This window comes from Vespa velutina, chromosome 14, assembly GCF_912470025.1.
Source record: "Vespa velutina chromosome 14, iVesVel2.1, whole genome shotgun sequence".
NCBI classification, from domain to species: domain Eukaryota; kingdom Metazoa; phylum Arthropoda; class Insecta; order Hymenoptera; family Vespidae; genus Vespa; species Vespa velutina.
The window spans coordinates 378,704-397,104 of NC_062201.1; the positions used below are offsets into that span (position 1 = coordinate 378,704).

Here is an 18,401-nt window from a genome sequence, read left to right on the forward strand (position 1 = left end):
GTTAATCCGCTACGTTTAATTCACTTTCATTGTAAACCATTATTCTAATACCATCGGCAAAATGAACGATATCTCACATTAGCAGAATTAAAATGCAGTTTCCGGTTGACCCTCTAGTCCTTTCCTTTCCATATCTGTTTTCCTATCTTTTTCTTCAACATGGCCGACGTATTTCGTTACGGCATAAGCTGTCTTATCGAACATTTCAATTTTCTACATTCTTCAATTTCGATCAACGGACTTAAGTACTTACGTACGTACGCAGATGTATTGTGCGATACGTATAATTTATGTAGACATATTGTGCGTACTTGTTAATCGACTTTACAGATAATATAAATTTTAAGATCACTTATTTGTCTTCCAGTAAATCAATACAAACGTTCTCGAATTCTAGTAAACTTTCCTTATTGATATGATTAGTTACGTAAATTTACTTATATATATGTATATATAATATGGTATATATATATACCATATATATACCATATATATATATATATATATACACCATATATATATATACACCATATATATATATCATATATATATATCATATATATACCATATATATATAGGTATATATATATGAATATATACATGGTAAATACATATGTTTCGTATTATATACGATAGTATTTATGTAATTCGAAACAATGATGCCAGAATTGTCATCGAACGACGACCTTCATTAAAAGAGTGGCGTCGTGGCGTCGAAGACAAACGTCAATTAAAAGTATTAATTAACTCGGTCGTATCGATCAATTTATGATGTAAACAGTTAAGTCGTTAATTAAAGAAAGTATGGAAGTGTTCTTTCATTCGTCCATAAGGTGCTACTAGTCTCGTTCCATTTCGGTATTACTTTACAAAAATATTGTAGAAGTACTATCATTTTTTGTCTCTATTTATCTTTTTTTTTTATTTTATTTAATTTAATTTTATTTCTTTTATCTTATTTATTTATTTATTTATTCATTTTATTTTATTCTTTACTGAGCTTCGATTTTCTTCCGAAAGGATTATTCATAAGGCTATTCACCAAATAAAAAGTAAAATATAATCAAAGCGATCGTTAGTTAAATTGAGTTTACTTTGACTTTGCTAGTTACATAATTACTTCATTATTTTATTTATTTTTTCCTTTTGGTTTTATTTTCATCGGAACAAGAGAATCATGATGACGAATTTATTTTCCCGAGAGAAAAAATATAAGTACAGTTAACGAGTTAGGACACATTCGAAACTATGTAACAAGTTGTATTGGTCTCATTCTCTCTCCCTCTCTATCCTTCTCTTTCTTTCTTTCCCACCCTCCTTCTCTCCACCCTGTTCTTTGTCAGCAACAAAGAATATACTCAGTCATACAAACGATATTCGTAGTCAATCCCTAAAGAGTGATATCCGTAACTTGAACGACTACAATGAATGTGAGTTTGAATGTAAGAATTCGACGTTGGGTCGTCTATAAAATCTCATAAAATTTTTCTCTCTCTCTCTCTCTTTCTCTCTCCGACTATTGTCCATAATTGTTTCTTATCGAAGAGGAGTACAGAACGGGCATCAGTCATATGCGAAATGCAAGACGAAGTGTCATTTAAACTGTATAGTTCACTTACAAAGAATATATATATTAAACATATATGCTATATATGTTTCTTGATGTGTCCCTTAATTGTTCACTTTCTCCTAAAGACCTTATATCACTATTAGAAATATCTGTCCTTGAGAACTCGTTGGATACTCACTAAGAAAACGCATAGATAAAAGACACATGCTACCTTTGTCCGAGCTTAGGCATTTTTAGTCAAATACTGAGTTTTCTATAATATGACGAGGCGGGCAATAAATAAATAATGAAAGTGGATGCCTAGGCGCGACGAACCAAAGGTTATCTGGCGCCTAGACTTGAAATATCCATTGACATCCTGTTATCTATACTATCATTTGAACAAAGGGACACACATGGAATTGTTTAAACATTCCAACGATTTATCTTAACATTCCCATAATAAATAAGAATATTGCTTTACCTTTAAGTGGATCTTTTACTTAAACTTCTCCTAATTCTTTCCTAATTCTTTAATGCCTTCATCGACAGTTTGAGAGAGATCTGCAGGCAGTCGCATCAAAGCATTTTCACTTATCAATAAGACAACCGAGTCTTACCAATATCACTGGCTATGTTCTAATCGGAGGTATCTAGCACAACCTAAAACGCAACAACACAACTAACTATACATCAACCTACAAGAGTATCAACGATTGTATATTATTTCAACAAATATACTATGATAGCTTCAATTGGCGCAATATTTATTATCATGCATTTATCTTGCGACTTTTACAGGATCCTTTAGAAAAACGCGCATTCTCCCATTAATCTGTAGGAATGCGGCGAAAGGTATTTTGCTGGCAGCCTTCAAAAATATCCTAGCCTAGTACCGCTGTCCTTTTTCATCGCGACTATTGGGTCTATAGCTCTGACAATAAATAAAAGATGGGGGAAATTCTCCATGCAAATCGACTATCATCGTTGATCCGGTGCAATACGCGTATCTGGAAACACTCTCGTAGTAGCGCCCTTATAACGTAAAAATGTTATATATATGTATTATATACTTCTACACAAATGCTAAGTCTCGCTTGCTGCTTTACTTTTTAGCTCTTACTGATTAATTTTTTTCTTCTTCCTTTTTTCTTATTTCTTTTTTTTCTTTTTTGAACGAATTTTCTAAAAAAAAAATCTTTCCTTTTTTTTCTTATTTCTAATAAACTCTCGCTAAGTATCTCGTACCATTTTTATAATACATTTACATATGTGTTTGTGTGCTTAAATTTTGTAATATTTTCGATATTAAGGCATGAGTGATTAGTTTTTCATTTAAAATTTTTTCTTTATACATATTTAATAATCCATTAAAAAATTTTTAATATTCAACCATATTTTAATTTTTATGAGTTCTGTGTGCGTATTGTAAGTGTGTGTATATATGTATTTCAAATTTATATAAATAAAATAGTATGGGCATAGTTACCTTGGTTAAATAAAAAATTGATGATAATATATTTATTATATTATTGTTTAAGTACAAATATAAATCGTTCCAAATAACAATTCGATGAAGTATAAAATGAATCATTTATGAACAAAAAGGATATAAATATATAGTATATACTATAAATACATACGTACGTACATATATACCTAAGTTTATTTTTATATTACACATTAATATTTACTTCATTAATAAAAATGAATTAGATGTAACATTTACTACTTATATTTAAGTAAGTCTAAATCATTTTGAATATATATACATATATACATATACTTATATATATATATATATTTATGTATATATATATATATATATATATATATATATATATATATATATATACATAAATTATTTTATTACACATACAGTCTCATTCAAAAAATTTCTAAACTATGATTAATAATAATCCATTAGGACAAATTATTATCTAAATTCATCTATTTCATATAAATTTTTGACTTAGTAAGATTAAAAAATGTATACGTATTCTCGCAAGTCTCTTTTTCAACTATTACTATCATAATAATAATAAAAAATGTGAAAAATTATTTCAGTACTAGTACTAATAATAAGACTAGTAACACTAGTAGTAAAAGTAGTAGTAATAATAAGTATTAATTTGAATCAAAGGAAATAAAAATTAATTTGTACGCAATAGGACGATGATACGTTAAATATAAATACATAAACACGTGAACTGAAAATATTAAATGTTCTAATGTTCTAAACTTGAATCTTTTTTCAATTATTATTTCCATAAATTTATTATTATTTCAACATTATTTCCATAAATTTCAAAAACATTATACTTCGTATGATCCGACGTAGAATAGACATAACTGTAGTACGTCCCTTCTCTTAAATCTTTCTCCCTTTATCTCTATTACTCTCTCTCTCTCTCCCTCTCTCTTTCTTTATTTCTGTAATTGTAAAAGTAGAGAAGTAGGAATGAGTGAATGTGTTTATTAGTAAAATGAAGAAGTAAGGAATGAGTATGTGAATGAAAAAAGTGAAAAAATTGTGGGTGCTTCGCTAAGAAAGAGAAATAATAAGTGAGTAAGTAAATGACTAGAGAGAGAGTAAATTGGAGAAATGATGAGTGTTCATTGAAACAGAGAAGTAGTGAATTAGTGTAAGAGTGAGTAATATAAATAGCAAGGTAACGTATGATTGAATAAGTATAGTGAAATAATTGAATATAATACAGAAATAGTAGTGAATGGTTTGTGAAAAAGATAGAGTAATAAATGTGTTAGTGAATTGAATATAGAAATGGTAAATGTATGATATATATATAAAAAAAGCTTATGACTGTTCACTACCATCTGTTCAAATTGCTTGTGATTTTAACGAAAGGTATAGACGATATATATATATATATCGAATCAAGTGTAGAACGGTGTCCTTTATCGTAATTAACAGAAACAATTTTCGATCAATTTTAATGAACAAGATCTCATTAAAAGAAGAATGTTTAGTCCACAACGCCCTTTTGGCAGAGTTTGGAAAATGCTTATTATTTTTGCATAAATTATTCTTGAATAAATATCATTTTTTAATATTATTTTTTTTTTTAAATAAAGCTTTTTTAAAAATCTGACTGAAGGGCGACGGAAATTAAACCTTCGTCCATAAACTGAGACTTTATTTGTAGATATCGCCCAAGAATTAGGTCTATTCTCATTGATGACGTAATCCATTAAAAAACCAAAAGTAATGAACAACCTTAAATATCAAAAAATTTGTATTCACAAAAGAAATAAACGAAATGTGCAAAATCCATATAAAGAACAAAAAAAGAGCGATTGTTATTTTATAATAATATGACCAATTAGAAGAAAAAATTACTTATTATCCTAGAAGAAATAAGAATAGGTATAAAAAAATGATATAGTAAAATATATTAAAATAAAAAAATATAATTAAATATTTATATAGATGCACATTTATGTGCATGCTAACATCCATACATACAGGACATATTGTAATATATACTTACATTACATACATATGTACATCCGCTATTATTTTACAAAAATATCATCGTTAGAATGAAGATACTTGAATAAATACATTCGTTACGAAAGATTTTGCGAATTTGGACGTGTTATGTACTAGTGCACTACAATTTTATTATTACTATGTTATGTGAAAGATTTAAGTAAGTCGATGAACGATATGTAAAGTGTAAATAAAAAGTGAACTTTAAGCGTGACATAAACAAAGAATAAGCTTGGTAAGAGAATCCGAGTGAATGAATGACCTCTAATCGGAAAGATGTTTCCAGTGAGAGCTATCGTTCAGATCGGCAGATACATTTCGATCTTCGGCCTAACCTTTCACAAAAATCCTCTTCTTCAACTATCATTTACTGATTAATGGCAACATAATAAAGCATATATTTCGGTATACTAATTCCCGAGTTATTAACTACATTCGACGACGAGTTCATATTTTGCCCTAAATCTGAATCCGTCACATAACAGCTGCTACCTATGGAGGATAATCTACAAGCAGATTACAAATCTTTCGTTTTCATATGGTCTTTTTTGGACACACCTCGCTTCTCGTTACATAGATATATTTTAATCGCCATCGCTCGCAGAACTCTTTTCCTTTCTCTCTGTCGCCCACTTTGTCTCTCTCTGTTCTGTCTCTCTCTGTCTCTCTCTCTCTCTCTTTCTTTCAATCAAAAATCATGTTAAAAAATAGTATTCTCTCGAGAATAGATTGTGCACAAATAAATAGGTTTTTAAAAACTTCGCCGGAACAACGTCATTTGTTAAACTTACTTCTTTAAGTAAGATCTAATTCATCCATGTTGGTCGATTCAATCGGAGAATTATTTCTATTCTCACAAATAATGTAGATGCTGTATTCAACATTTTTCCCGAAGAAATAATGCAGTACTTTGATGCTCCTCTTGAAGTAATGATTGGCTGCTTGTTTTTGTAAGTAAATATCTGATGCTCAGATTTTTTGAACATTTCTAAAGCAAAGAAAAGCATTGCTTGCCTGGAGAAACACGGAGAAGCTACGATAACTCACTTAATCAATTTAATGAGCTTTGGCCAGATGATTTTTTGGCAAAAATAAAGAAATACATGTTCAATCGTTTATGTCAATTGATCGGAGTGTTTAATATATTGCTAAATTGTGAAAAAATTTGTGGTTTCTTTTAGATTTTATAGTCTAAAAAAAGAAATTCTATAAGCAACGTATGGTGTGTTGGTAATACTGGAATTCTAGATTCGAGGCTAATATGGTTTTTATTATTGAATGGTTTTTTTTTTATTGTATCAATGTAAAAGCAGATAATGAACTAATTTACTCTATTTCTTTATTTGATAATTTAGTAAGGTGTTAGTATCCAATCTTTTATATTTATTTCCTCCACTGATGACAGGCGGGAATTTCGTGCTGATCTGCGCTAGATAGGACACAGCAGTAGTATAATTTTTTCGATGAAAAATGCTTATAAAGTATATACATTCATCGATTATTTTTTTTAAATTAATAATTATTGAATATATATATATATATATATATATATATTACATTTAATTCTTAATATAGATCAAAATATAAATTTGCTTCCGCACCATCTATAAAATTTTCCACCCCGCGCTGTTTTGATATCGTTTGTAGTAGTTCATTTAATATTATTATTATTACTATAATTATTACTATGATTATAATATGTAATGTAGTAATATAGTTACAAAAACAGTAAAAGGAAGAAGAAACAGAAGAATATACTTATGAAGAACATTCTCAACAAATCGTGTCCTTGATAATCTTTACACATGACCGCCCATCTAATAAAAACAACATTCGAAGAAATGTATGAAACGTTTCTTTTGTTTCGTCCGCTATAGTTTTTCTTTGTCTTATTACTTTATGATAGTTATGCGTTTACTATAATTAATATAATATATAAGAATTCACTAATTGTTTTTAAGAAAATATTGGAAAAATTCTTATTTTTATCGCAGATTTATATACTAATTCTTATATGTATCAATTATATTTATTATTTTCTACGCATTTATCGTAAACCAAATGAGTACTGACATCGTATCTAGCACTGATCTTTGTAGGACGCACACTACCATCAACGAAAGATATACATATGAAAGACCAAAAAGTGTGAGCTTACAGTCTACTAACACTTCTTGTTCTAACTTATACAACTTACTCTAACTCACACGAAACTGATTGTTACATACGCGTGAAAAGGAAATAACAAAACAAGCTTATACATTGATAGGATAGCATGACGAGGACAGTGTTCCCCGCTTGATTAGTAATTCATATTTTGCCCATACCTGTCCCTCGATTTACACTTGCTTTGAACAGAAGGAAGTGAATCATCTTAAATTATGCGTCGCTCGTTTCTTTGTCAACTCATACTACTTTTTTTTTCGTTATGCATATATATTAATGCTACATACAAAATATTTATTTAAATTATACTTTCATCATTAATTACTTATTATTTGAGCATCGAAATAAGCCACCATTTGGGTACATTTGTTCTTTTTATTTTTGTTCTCCTTATCGTTTTAAGCCATGTTAAATTTTACGTCACAAAAAAATTTACGGAAATGGTAAAATTTTTGAATTATATCGATATATTATATAATAATGATTTGTCTTTACCTATTTTAGTTTGTATATACTTATAAGTATATATTACAAAACACGGTTTTATAAGGCTCGCTATAATGTACAAACGAAATTTATTAAAGGAATTCAAGGTAAACAAAGTATAGCATATGTTTGTACTATTTTGTTAAGTATTAGATATGAAAAGTAAAGACATTGGGATAAAGATTTAGTTTTGTGTGCGTATGTATATAAACGCAAGCGTAGGTATATACATATTTTGTGTATCTGTTCGTGTATATATATGTGTATAAATATATATATATATTACATAAATGTATGTTTGCATATAAAATATAATATTGACACTATACGTTAATAAGATGTACTTAATTTTGTATTTTAATTGAAGTCGCTATTAATACAATAATAACATTCATTGTAAACACCAGATGCATGCAATTATTAATAAATGGGAGCTATAAATTTAAGAATTTTTATTATAACTATTTTGGGTATTACGACGAAACTTTATTGTTTCGTTATTGAACAGTGCTCTTTCATTGACCATGACGTACCTAATCAATATAAAAAGAATAAGGGCCGGTTAAAAATGTATCTTCATTTGAATAAGTAGAATGGAAAAATACAAGAACTTATGACGTGATATAACGAATTTCATGGAGGGGGATAACAATATTTAAAAGAAGAATTCATCGCTGACGATTTCAGTTCGTGTCCAAATTTCTATTTCAGACAAACGAATGTAAAATATCATAACATCATGAATGAGTTTAAGCAGCTAAAGAAATCGTACAAATTTTTCAAATATGCCGATCCAGAACCAGGTGAAGAAGTTGTTATTTCCGGAATCGCTGGTAGATTTCCAAAATCCAACAATTTGTACGAATTGAAAGATAATATTTTTAATCGCAAAGATTGCATCACAGATAACGAAATAGAAACAGGTATCGATTATATGTGAACAATCTATTTTATTTAACAACTTAAGCGTTAACCAATGTTAATATTTTTTTATCTTTATCTTTTATAAGAGCATTCAGAAATTCCACGACGAATGGGGAAAATTAACAATATAGAGAAATTCGATGCATTATTTTTTGACATCGATTTTAAAGGAGCACATACTATGGATCCTATGGGAAGAATATTGTTCGAACATACTTATGAAGCCATTGTAGATGCTGGAATTCATCCAAAAGATCTCCGTGGAACGAGGACAGGTGTATTCCTGGGTTCATGCTTCTCCGATGTCGAGAAAACTTGGTTCTACGACAAACTCCAGGTAAGGGAATCGATCAAACGATCAGTTTATAGATGGATCACTTATAGACAATTACTTATATGGTCGGATAAGCCATGTAATACGTCTTTTCAATTATAGATAAATGGCTTTGGTATCATGAGCTGTAGTAAAGCTTTTATGGCCAACAGAATTTCGCATTGGTTGGGTGTCACTGGACCAACATATAACATCGATACCGCGTGCAGTTCAAGCCTTTTTGCGATGGAACACGCATATAGGGCTATACATAACGGACAATGCGATTACGCGATCGTCGCTGGATCAAATCTTTGCCTTCATCCATACGTAACATTGCAATTTAAACGTTTAGGTACTGATTATGATATTTTCTTGAAGCATTTGCTTTTTCTCACGAACTATCATGAGAGTATTAAACAATTATTCTATCTTGTACCTCTCTAATAGGAATATTGTCTGAGGATGGTCGTTGCAAGTGTTTCGACGAAAATGCAGATGGTTAAGTGCGCAGCGAAGCCGTAGTTGTTGCATTTCTGCAAAAAAAAAAAATGCTAAAAGAATCTATGCAACAGTTATCCATGCGAAAACAAATTGCGATGGATCTATGCAACAGTTATCCATGCGAAAACAAATTGCGATGGATATCCTTCTAGCCAAATTCAGAGTACTCTTTTCAAAGAATTCTACGATGAATGCGGTGTACCAACAGCTTGTATACCTTACATCGAAGCTCATGGTACAGAAACTAAAGTCGGTGATCCTGAAGAAATAAATGCCATAGATCGGATATTCACGAAAAACAGAACCAATCCTCTTAAAGTGGATTCCATCAAATCAAATTTGGGTCATACTGAACCAGTCAGTGGAATGTGCTCCATTGCCAAGGTAAACATATTTTGAAGTATAAGATGAGACAATTATTCGTTCATCTTCGTTTCTTTGATATTTTACAGGAGATAATATCGGTGGAGTCAGGTCTAATGCCCCCAAATATCAATCTTAATCAACTACGCAAAATCGAGAAAGCTTTTAAAGAAGGGAGAATCATGCCTGTTACCGAAACGTCTCCGCTTGATGGGGAATATAAAGTCATTAAATCTTTCGGTTTTGGTGGTGCTAATGTTCACATCTTACTCAAATCAAATCCAAAAACAAAGATCAATAAAGGATTGCCAGATGACGATTTGCCAAGACTCGTAGCAGTTTCTGGACGTACCGAAGAAGCAGTAGTAACCACATTAAATGATGTAGGTAGAACGTACTTTTAAAGACCTGAAGGTATTATACTTGATTACGTTAAAATAAAATAGAACGATATAATTCCAACATCCTATTACATAGATCGATAATCGACACATAGACGTTGAATTTATTCGTCTCCTTCATGATATCCACCTCAAAGAAATATCAGGTCATTTATGTCGAGGATACACGATAACTGGTTTTAAATCGTTTGACAAGAAACTGAGAGAGATTGAAAACTATTCTGGTATAAAAAAACCAATATTGTTTGTTTTTTCTGGAATGGGGACGCAGTGGTCTGAAATGGATATGGAAATTTTTGTTCTAATATTTCTTCGTAACTATAAAAATAATAACCATTTCGATTATCAAATGTATTGGAATGCGGAATTTGTAATTTACCAGGTCAAGTCCTGATGAGATTCCCCACATTTGCCAAAGCAATAGAGAAATGCGATGTTGTATTAAAACAGTGTAATTTGAATATTTATAAAATTTTAACTGAAAAAGATAATATCATGTTCGACAATATCTTGCAGTCGTTCGTCGGAACTGCTGCAGTTCAGGTAATATCGACAACTACTTTGAATTATTTGGGAGGAGTGAATTCGTTCGACAAGATCTATAAAAAGAAAAATTCTTTACAGATCGGATTGGTAGATCTTCTAACTTCCATAGATGTAGTACCGGACTACGTCATCGGCTATTCCGTTGGTGAACTTGCTTGTGCTTACGCAGATGGATGTTTTACAGCAGAGGAAATGATATTAGCAGCATATTCGCGAGGAATGGCTTTGATAGAAACAGAAATACCTCACGGTTCTATGGCAACGGTAGAGCTTTCCTATGAAAACATTAAAAATTGCTGTCATGCTGATATCGATATCGCATGTCACAATGGAACTGAAAGTACAACTATTAGCGGACCGACCAATTCTGTGAAGGCATTCGTTAAAAAATTACAGGTTCGTTTGACGCTAAGTAACATCTAGCCAATAAAAATATTCCTTTATATTAGAATGATTTTTTTGAATGTGTTTGTATTTGGCAGGAAACTGAAGTTATCGTCGAAGAGGTGTCGTGCAATAATATACCTTATCACAGCCGTTATATCGCAGCAGTTGGATCGAAACTTTGTGTACATTCACAAAAAAGTGATACCAGTAGCGAAGCCACGAAGTAACAAATGGCTCAGTACATCTGTGCCACGAAAAGCGTGGTCGACATCAGCCGCAAAACTCTCGTCAGCTGAGTATCATACCAATAACATGTTGAAACCAGTACTGTTTGAGGAAATATTAGCTCTGATTCCCGACAATGTTGTGACGACTGAAATTGGATTGCAAAATTTACTACAAGAGACTTTAAGAAAATCATTGCAACCAACCGTAAGGAATATTGCATTAAATCATCTAAGAGATAATGATAACGTGATCATTTTTCTACAAGCATTAGGGAAGCTTTATAACAGCGGTATACAGCTTGATCTTGCTAAATTATATCCACACGTAGAATATCCGGTCAGTCGAGGAGCTCCAATGATATCCCGACTCATTAGTTAAGAATTACGAGTATATAGAAAACGAAAAAGGCTAATGATTATTTCTTCTGAATATAATGTAAAAATTCAACGTTATTATCTGATTAGATGGAAACATTCAGACGACTGGTGTGTAGCAGATTACAAAAGACAAGAGAGAATTGATTCTGGCGAACGAATATTTGAAATATCGATCGATTATGAAGAACATCAGTACGTTAGTGGTCACGTGGTCGACGGTAGAAATTTGTTTCCAGCGACAGGATATTTATGTTTAGTTTGGGAAACTTTCGGCATGATGATAGGACAATTGTACACGGAAGTATCTGTTGTCATTGAAAATGTAAAGTTTAATCGAGCTACCACGATTCCGAAAGAAGGCAAAATTGAAATGATAGTCATGATTCAGAAAGGTACTTTCCACAACTTGTATCTATATATTGTTTTATTTAGAATTTAACATATGTCGATCTACTAACGAACAGGCAGTGGTAATTTCGAAGTGGTCGAAGGAGGTCTTGCTATTGTTACTGGATTGATTCGTGCTGCAACAAACTTGTCGAAGCAGAAAATACCTCTTGATCTGATCAAAGCGAATATTGGCAATGAGAAGGAAGAATTAGATGCAAAAGATATCTATAAAGAGTTGAAGCTACGTGGTTACCAATATAGCGGCCTCTTTCGAAGTTTACACAGTGCCTCAGTTTCGGGTAAAAAAGGACATGTCCAGTGGAAAAACAATTGGGTAGCATTTATGGATAACTTATTGCAGATGAAAATACTCGCTTTAGATACCCGAGGTTTATTCGTACCGACTGGAATTCGGAAATTGATAATAGATACTAAAGCTCATCAACGATATCTGCAAAGTTTGACGACCAATAAAAAATGTAAATATTTTTTTTAATGAAAAGTGAATTTATGTAGCGAATTCCTTTATATTCAATAATATTATTTCAGATGTACCTGTACAATTACTTGAGCATATTGATGTGATTGTAACAGAGGGTGTGGAAATTCATAATATTAGGGCCAGTGAGATTGCTCGGAAGAAACCTGTCAGTGATCCAATTATCGAAGAACATAAATTTATTGCTTATCGTGACAAAAGGGAAATGTCATTACGCGAAATATTAACGTTATCTATGCATATTACGCTTGAGAATATACTAATGACGAAAGTGAAAACAATAGAACTCGTTGAGGATAATGACAATATATCTGCAGAGAAACTTGTTTCTCCATTGTTTAGAGACATTCTAGCCAATTTACCTTCGATTCAAGCAAGCATTAATTTACTTGCACCACCAAAGAAATTTGGCGAAGAAGACGTTCTTAAAAATGTTGAAATTTTAGAATCGACAAAATAACGAACAGATGATATAGCGATATTAGCAGTTGGATGTTGTTTATTAACCAATGAAAAAAAGGAAGGTTTAAAAAAACCTTTAAAATCTACAAAAGATGGAGCTTTCCTTTTATCACGCAAAAAGGAAAATATACCATTGGACTATTCTATTCTGAAGGAATTTCGATTAGGTATAGTTTTTGAGAAACGTACTTCCGAGGAATCGTGGATATTGTTAAGGAAGATCGAGAAAATTTCGAAAAATATTCTATTTATTAATGTTAGGAGCAATGAATTTAACTGGTTGAAAGAAGTACAAAATGAGCTTGCCAATGAAACACAAGAAGATAACAAGACAGTAATACTTGTTGAGGAAGGAAACTTTGAATCTGGTCTCTTAGGATTCATTAATTGCTTACAGAAAGAACCTGGAGGCAAAATCTTTCGAGCTGTTTTAGTTCAGGATCTTACAGCCCCGAATTTTTCGGGGTCGACATATTATGAGACTCAGTTCAAACAAGTGAGCTAATTAAAAATCATAAGAGTGAGATTTAATGGCATATAGAAAATAACAGAAAATGAAAGAAAATGAAATGAATATCATTTTTTCAGATGCTTATCAAATCTTTGCCAAATGGACGACATTTTTTCTTGGACCGTACCTGAAAGTTGGAGTTTGGAAGATAAAGCGACAGTTCCATGCGTATATTTCACATGTATAGGTGCGCTTAATATTAACGGAGAAATGAAAAAAGGTGATAAAATACTTATCCACTTTGGTGCTGGTGGTTTTGGCCAAACTGCGATTATCTTGGCTCTGCACGAAGACTGTGAAGTATTTACTACCATTGATACACCAGAAAAACGTAAATTCATTAAAGAAACTTTTCCCAGTATCGACGATAATCATATTGGAAATTCTCGAGATACTAGCTTTGAACAAATGATTTTGCAAGAAACCGACAGTACAGGTGTAGATATAGTTCTAAATTCTTTAGCGGAATAAAAACTTCTAGCATCTCTGCATTGCTTAGCTCATGGAGGGAGATTTTTAGAAATCGGAAAGTTTGACTTAGCCGCAGATAATCCGTTAGACATCGATATCTTTTCGAAGGAGATCAGTTTTCACGCTGTAATGTTAGATGAAATTATAATTACCAAGAACGGAATCAGAAATGAAATAAGTTCAAGAGTAAACAAACTTCTTAAGGAAAATGCAATCAAACCTATTGTAAGAACAATCTTCGGCAAAGATCAAATAGAGAAAGCTTTTAGATTCATGGCTGCTGGTAAACATATTGGAAAAGTAAGTTGTGGTTGTTGTTTTAATATTCATTTATTTGTGCTATCTTAAATTATAACTCGAAATCCATCTTGAATTTTGTAGGTACTAATAAAGATACGCGAAGAAAATGAACAACTGAATACCCCCATCTTGGCTGAACCTTATTGTAGATGTTTCCCGAACAAAAGTTATATAATTATTGGCGGCTTGGGTGGCTTTGGTTTAGAATTAATCGATTGGTTGGTTCTTCGAAATGCTAAAAATATTGTCATTACTTCACGAAACGGCTTAAAGAATGGTTATCAACGAATGAGAATCAAGAGATGGGAATCATACGGTGTGAATATTAAGATCCTTGACGGTCTCGATGCGGCTAAACGAACAGACTGCGAGCTTATAGTAAAATCAGCAATAGATGAAAGTCCCGTCGATGGTGTATTTAACCTCGCGGTTTCTTTGAAGGGTCGTATTTGTCGTAACCAAACGATGAAATCTTTTGAAGAATGTTTCAAGGGAAAGGCCTGGACAACGAAACGTTTGGACGAAGTCACTAGAAGGCTTTGTCCAGATCTTCGACACTTCGTAGTTTTCTCTTCCATCTCGTGCGGAAGGGGAAATGCTGGCCAAACGAATTAAGGTATGGCTAATTCCATTATGAAAAGAATATGCGAAAAAAGGGAACAAGAAGAGTTGCCTGGATTAGCTATTCAATGGGGAGCAATTGGAGACGTCGGTCTTGGATATGCAGAATAATGATAAAGAACATGTTATTGGCGGTACTCTACAGCAAAAAATAACATCATGTTTAGAAGAAATGAATCGATTTTTGGTGCAGGATAAACCTATAGTTGCTAGTATGGTAGTTGCTGAAAAACAATTAGATAGCGATCGTGCAGACAATGTCGTAAATGCTGTCTTAAAAATTATGTGTAAGTTTCGGTTTATCCATGGATAATGCTAAATTTTATAATTTTATTTTGTTTTCGCCAGCTTTTTTTTATCTTTATCTTTTTTAAATAAAGAATTTTTGATTATAGGTATTAAAGACTTGAAGAGTATCAATCAAGAAACTTCCTTGGCTGAACTTGGAATGGATTCTATGATGGGTGTAGAAATAAAACAAACTTTAGAGCGCGAGTATGAAATATACCTCAACGCGAAAGATATTCGCAGCTTAAATTTTGCCAAACTTATGGAAATAGAAAATAAGCTAATAGGTGATAGTAATCGTATTGAAATTATTACCGAGAAAATATTATTTGGTACAAAGACATTGATGCAATTGATCGGCGAAGAACTTTCCTCCGAACTAATTATCTCCCTTAAAACTAACCCAGAGGAAGATCGGAGCGAGATATTCTTCATTCCAGGTATTGAAGGCTATGGTATCATTTTCAAAACATTAGAATCGAAAATTAAGTCGCCAGCGACTTGTTTCCAACTTGGGACAAATTATGAATTAGAAACTGTAGAAGAAATAGCCCTTTCATTTCTACCGGTATAATCTTTTATTAAAGATATATTTAATTAAATTAAATATTATTCAATCTGTTGTATTAAAATGAAATGTAACTTTACTTATTACTGCATATACTAGAGAAACTTAAAGATCGAAAAGATTTTACTTTAGTGGAATACTCATTCGGATCGCTTGTAACAATTGAACTCACACGACAATTAGAAGCCAAAGGATTTAATGGTCGGCTAATTTTGATAGACGGTGGTCCTGAACTATTAAAAATACTTGTAGATCAACAGTTTCAATCGTCGTCAGAAGAAAAACTACGAAACAAAGTTTTTATTATTATAGAGGAGATATTATCATCTGTTAATAGTGAACAGGCTCGTTATTTTTCTCTTTCTCTATTTCTCGCTATTGTCAAACGAATTTCCGAATGTTACTTTCTAGCTCGTACTTGAATTGGAAAAATCCAAAACGTGGGATGAGAAAGTAAAAGCATTCTTTAATGTATTACCTCCCGAACACAAGCAATTATATTTGGAACGAGATTTAAAAAACACTATCCTTTCATTTTATGTGAGATTGCAAGCATCCATGAAATATAATCCAGAACCATTACCATATATAAGAGCTCCAATCACATTGCTCAAGCCAATGTTATCGTCTGTACGACATATCTCGTATGATTATGGACTAGAGAAAGTAAGTTTTAAAAATTTTTATATATCATAAATATAACATTAATCTACTATAAACTATTGTTATTCTCAGATAACTGGCGATGAAGTAGAAGTATATGTTATTGATGGCAATCATTCCACGATATTAGAAAACAATGAAATTGCAATGGTGATTAATCGTGAACAGCTTCAGCAGAACTAATAAGAATTAAATGTAATAAAGTAATATGTATATATTTGCATAGCGTTTACTTTCATTCGCAGATGTGATAAAAATTAACTTCGTCAACACTTTTTACTTATGCAATTAATCCACTAGCATGATATTACGACACAATCATTGTGTAATTTCACATTTTTATTACTATATACCTGATCTCATTCGTTACTAATGTATTTTTACTTTAATTTATAATTATATCGTTCATTAAAAATTTCCTTGTATTCTAAATAAATATCCTATAATATTACTTTGAATATTATTATTATTACTAACATAAACATAATTTTATTAGAAATACATTTCATATTATGAGATGTTATTATGAAAACAAAGGAATTTAACGATATTTAACGATATAATTATAAATTAAAGCAGAAATACGTGAAAAACGAATAAAACCGATTTTTCAAAAGTAATGCGAAACTACAAGCTGTTCGCATCGCATTACCCTGTTAATATTACAAATGGTTTTAGCGACAGTAATGATAACATTAAAAATAATAATATAAAAAATGACACCATCTGGAAATAACACTATCTGGAGTAACTATAACTATCTCCACGTTTGCAATTAATTCTATATTTTACAAACATTTTAAATGAAGGGGAATAACGAAATAACGACATATTTTCTTAGTTTATTTCGATATATGAAAAATCAATTATAAACATTTTTGTGCAGCAACAATATTAACTATTTATTTATATTTCCTTGTTTTAAGAAAATTTATAATTTTCATTAACAATAATTTTTGCTATATTTACTTCTATTGTGGATATTTACAATATTATCAATACCATGATTAGTGCTAAAAAATTTTTTAGTTTCACTTTCCTAACGCAAGAAAATTTTCGGCTAATAATTTTTATCTCATTTGAATCAGTCAATCTTCTCGGTCAGTTAGCCTATCTTTTCCAATGAATTTACAATAGTATTCTTTAATGTTGTAGGACTAATCGTTACAATATAATATTTTCTCTGTTGTTTCAGAAAACTCCTTAGAGGAATATAAATGGTTACTCACGCATCGATTAGTACTGTTCGAAATATATAAATTTTATCAAATCAAGACTTGTTTTTGATTATCTTAACAATAATAATAAATAATAAATAATAAATACTATAGTACAAAATATATTTACTACAAATAAATAATATTGGATCATCAATTTGACCAATCTTAAACAATATATGGTTATCAATTTATCAATATTGTTTTTAACAAATTGCACATGACCTTTTCTATCTATCGCCAATTCCAAGTATATTTGAAGTTTATATGAAGCTTATATGAGTGAAGTTTATCTAAAGAATGTTATACAGATTTAGATGAAAAGACGGCAACTCTCCATTTAAAAAGTTCGCGATTTTTATAATAATTTTGAGATTACTTGAATAGAACGGAACGGATGATTTGAATCGAGCTGACGATTTGAATTTGTTGTATTATTCATTAAAAAATGTGTTCCCCTTCCCAACCGCTTGATAATAAACAGAACAACCGACTCAATAAAATAACGCATTTTGCAATTACTCGCATTATATCAGATCATATACAACATTTTATGATTCGAAGTGTAAAATAAAAATTATTTCGCTTAACATTGTTATTGTTTCAAATATTTCTACAAAACTCTTCCTAATGTTCAATGATTATTTATAGAC

The 18,401-nt window shown here is 31.1% G+C and overlaps 5 protein-coding genes across 6 annotated transcripts; all 5 read left to right on the forward strand.

Annotated features, from left to right (window-relative positions):
• The first annotated feature begins 8,413 nt into the window (after window positions 1–8,413).
• Window positions 8,414–9,560, forward strand: LOC124954172 (fatty acid synthase-like). Its single transcript, XM_047506685.1, has 4 exons — window positions 8,414–8,638; window positions 8,726–8,976; window positions 9,076–9,307; window positions 9,403–9,560. Exons 1-4 carry the CDS (start codon window positions 8,455–8,457, stop codon window positions 9,456–9,458), a joined length of 723 nt encoding a protein of 240 aa, XP_047362641.1. The 5' UTR covers window positions 8,414–8,454; the 3' UTR covers window positions 9,459–9,560.
• Window positions 9,561–10,679: 1,119 nt separating this feature from the next.
• Window positions 10,680–11,774, forward strand: LOC124954205 (fatty acid synthase-like). Of its 2 annotated transcripts, none has more exons than XM_047506762.1 (3): window positions 10,680–10,763; window positions 10,845–11,162; window positions 11,316–11,774. In XM_047506762.1, the coding sequence occupies exons 1-3, from the start codon at window positions 10,716–10,718 to the stop codon at window positions 11,757–11,759; spliced, it is 810 nt and encodes a 269-aa protein (XP_047362718.1). In that variant the 5' UTR covers window positions 10,680–10,715; the 3' UTR covers window positions 11,760–11,774. The 2 variants fall into 2 exon arrangements, with proteins under 2 accessions (XP_047362718.1, XP_047362719.1); XM_047506763.1 differs by having other exon boundaries at window positions 11,249–11,458.
• An 86-nt stretch (window positions 11,775–11,860) lies between these two features.
• Window positions 11,861–13,107, forward strand: LOC124954173 (fatty acid synthase-like). The gene is made up of 3 exons (XM_047506686.1): window positions 11,861–12,150; window positions 12,223–12,627; window positions 12,698–13,107. Exons 1-3 carry the CDS (start codon window positions 12,033–12,035, stop codon window positions 13,105–13,107), a joined length of 933 nt encoding a protein of 310 aa, XP_047362642.1. The 5' UTR covers window positions 11,861–12,032.
• A 186-nt stretch (window positions 13,108–13,293) lies between these two features.
• On the forward strand, window positions 13,294–14,091 carry LOC124954209 (fatty acid synthase-like). Its single transcript, XM_047506768.1, has 2 exons — window positions 13,294–13,605; window positions 13,698–14,091. Exons 1-2 carry the CDS (start codon window positions 13,586–13,588, stop codon window positions 14,089–14,091), a joined length of 414 nt encoding a protein of 137 aa, XP_047362724.1. The 5' UTR covers window positions 13,294–13,585.
• A 29-nt stretch (window positions 14,092–14,120) lies between these two features.
• On the forward strand, window positions 14,121–16,215 carry LOC124954175 (fatty acid synthase-like; the record flags this gene model as incomplete). The annotated part of the gene is given in 5 exon segments (XM_047506687.1): window positions 14,121–14,391; window positions 14,473–15,107; window positions 15,109–15,299; window positions 15,408–15,868; window positions 15,958–16,215. Coding segments are annotated over 5 exon segments (1,716 nt in total), but the record flags the coding sequence as incomplete, so codon positions are not given.
• Window positions 16,216–18,401: the final 2,186 nt, after the last annotated feature.

What these genes read in the sequence shown, in the direction of transcription:
- LOC124954173 (XM_047506686.1), top strand. Translation starts at nt 12,033, where the DNA reads ATGATGATAGGACAATTGTACACGGAAGTATCTGTTGTCATTGAAAAT. An exon ending in GATAGTCATGATTCAGAAAG is followed by an intron (nt 12,151 to 12,222) that starts GTACTTTCCACA and finishes ACTAACGAACAG; the next exon opens with GCAGTGGTAATTTCGAAGTG. An exon ending in TTTGACGACCAATAAAAAAT is followed by an intron (nt 12,628 to 12,697) that starts GTAAATATTTTT and finishes ATATTATTTCAG; the next exon opens with ATGTACCTGTACAATTACTT.
- LOC124954172 (XM_047506685.1), top strand. Translation starts at nt 8,455, where the DNA reads ATGAATGAGTTTAAGCAGCTAAAGAAATCGTACAAATTTTTCAAATAT. An exon ending in GGTTCTACGACAAACTCCAG is followed by an intron (nt 8,977 to 9,075) that starts GTAAGGGAATCG and finishes TTTCAATTATAG; the next exon opens with ATAAATGGCTTTGGTATCAT. An exon ending in ATTGCAATTTAAACGTTTAG is followed by an intron (nt 9,308 to 9,402) that starts GTACTGATTATG and finishes CCTCTCTAATAG; the next exon opens with GAATATTGTCTGAGGATGGT.
- LOC124954209 (XM_047506768.1), top strand. Translation starts at nt 13,586, where the DNA reads ATGAGACTCAGTTCAAACAA. An exon ending in ATGAGACTCAGTTCAAACAA is followed by an intron (nt 13,606 to 13,697) that starts GTGAGCTAATTA and finishes TCATTTTTTCAG; the next exon opens with ATGCTTATCAAATCTTTGCC.
- LOC124954205 (XM_047506762.1), top strand. Translation starts at nt 10,716, where the DNA reads ATGTTCGACAATATCTTGCAGTCGTTCGTCGGAACTGCTGCAGTTCAG. An exon ending in TCGGAACTGCTGCAGTTCAG is followed by an intron (nt 10,764 to 10,844) that starts GTAATATCGACA and finishes AATTCTTTACAG; the next exon opens with ATCGGATTGGTAGATCTTCT. An exon ending in CATTCGTTAAAAAATTACAG is followed by an intron (nt 11,163 to 11,315) that starts GTTCGTTTGACG and finishes GTTATATCGCAG; the next exon opens with CAGTTGGATCGAAACTTTGT.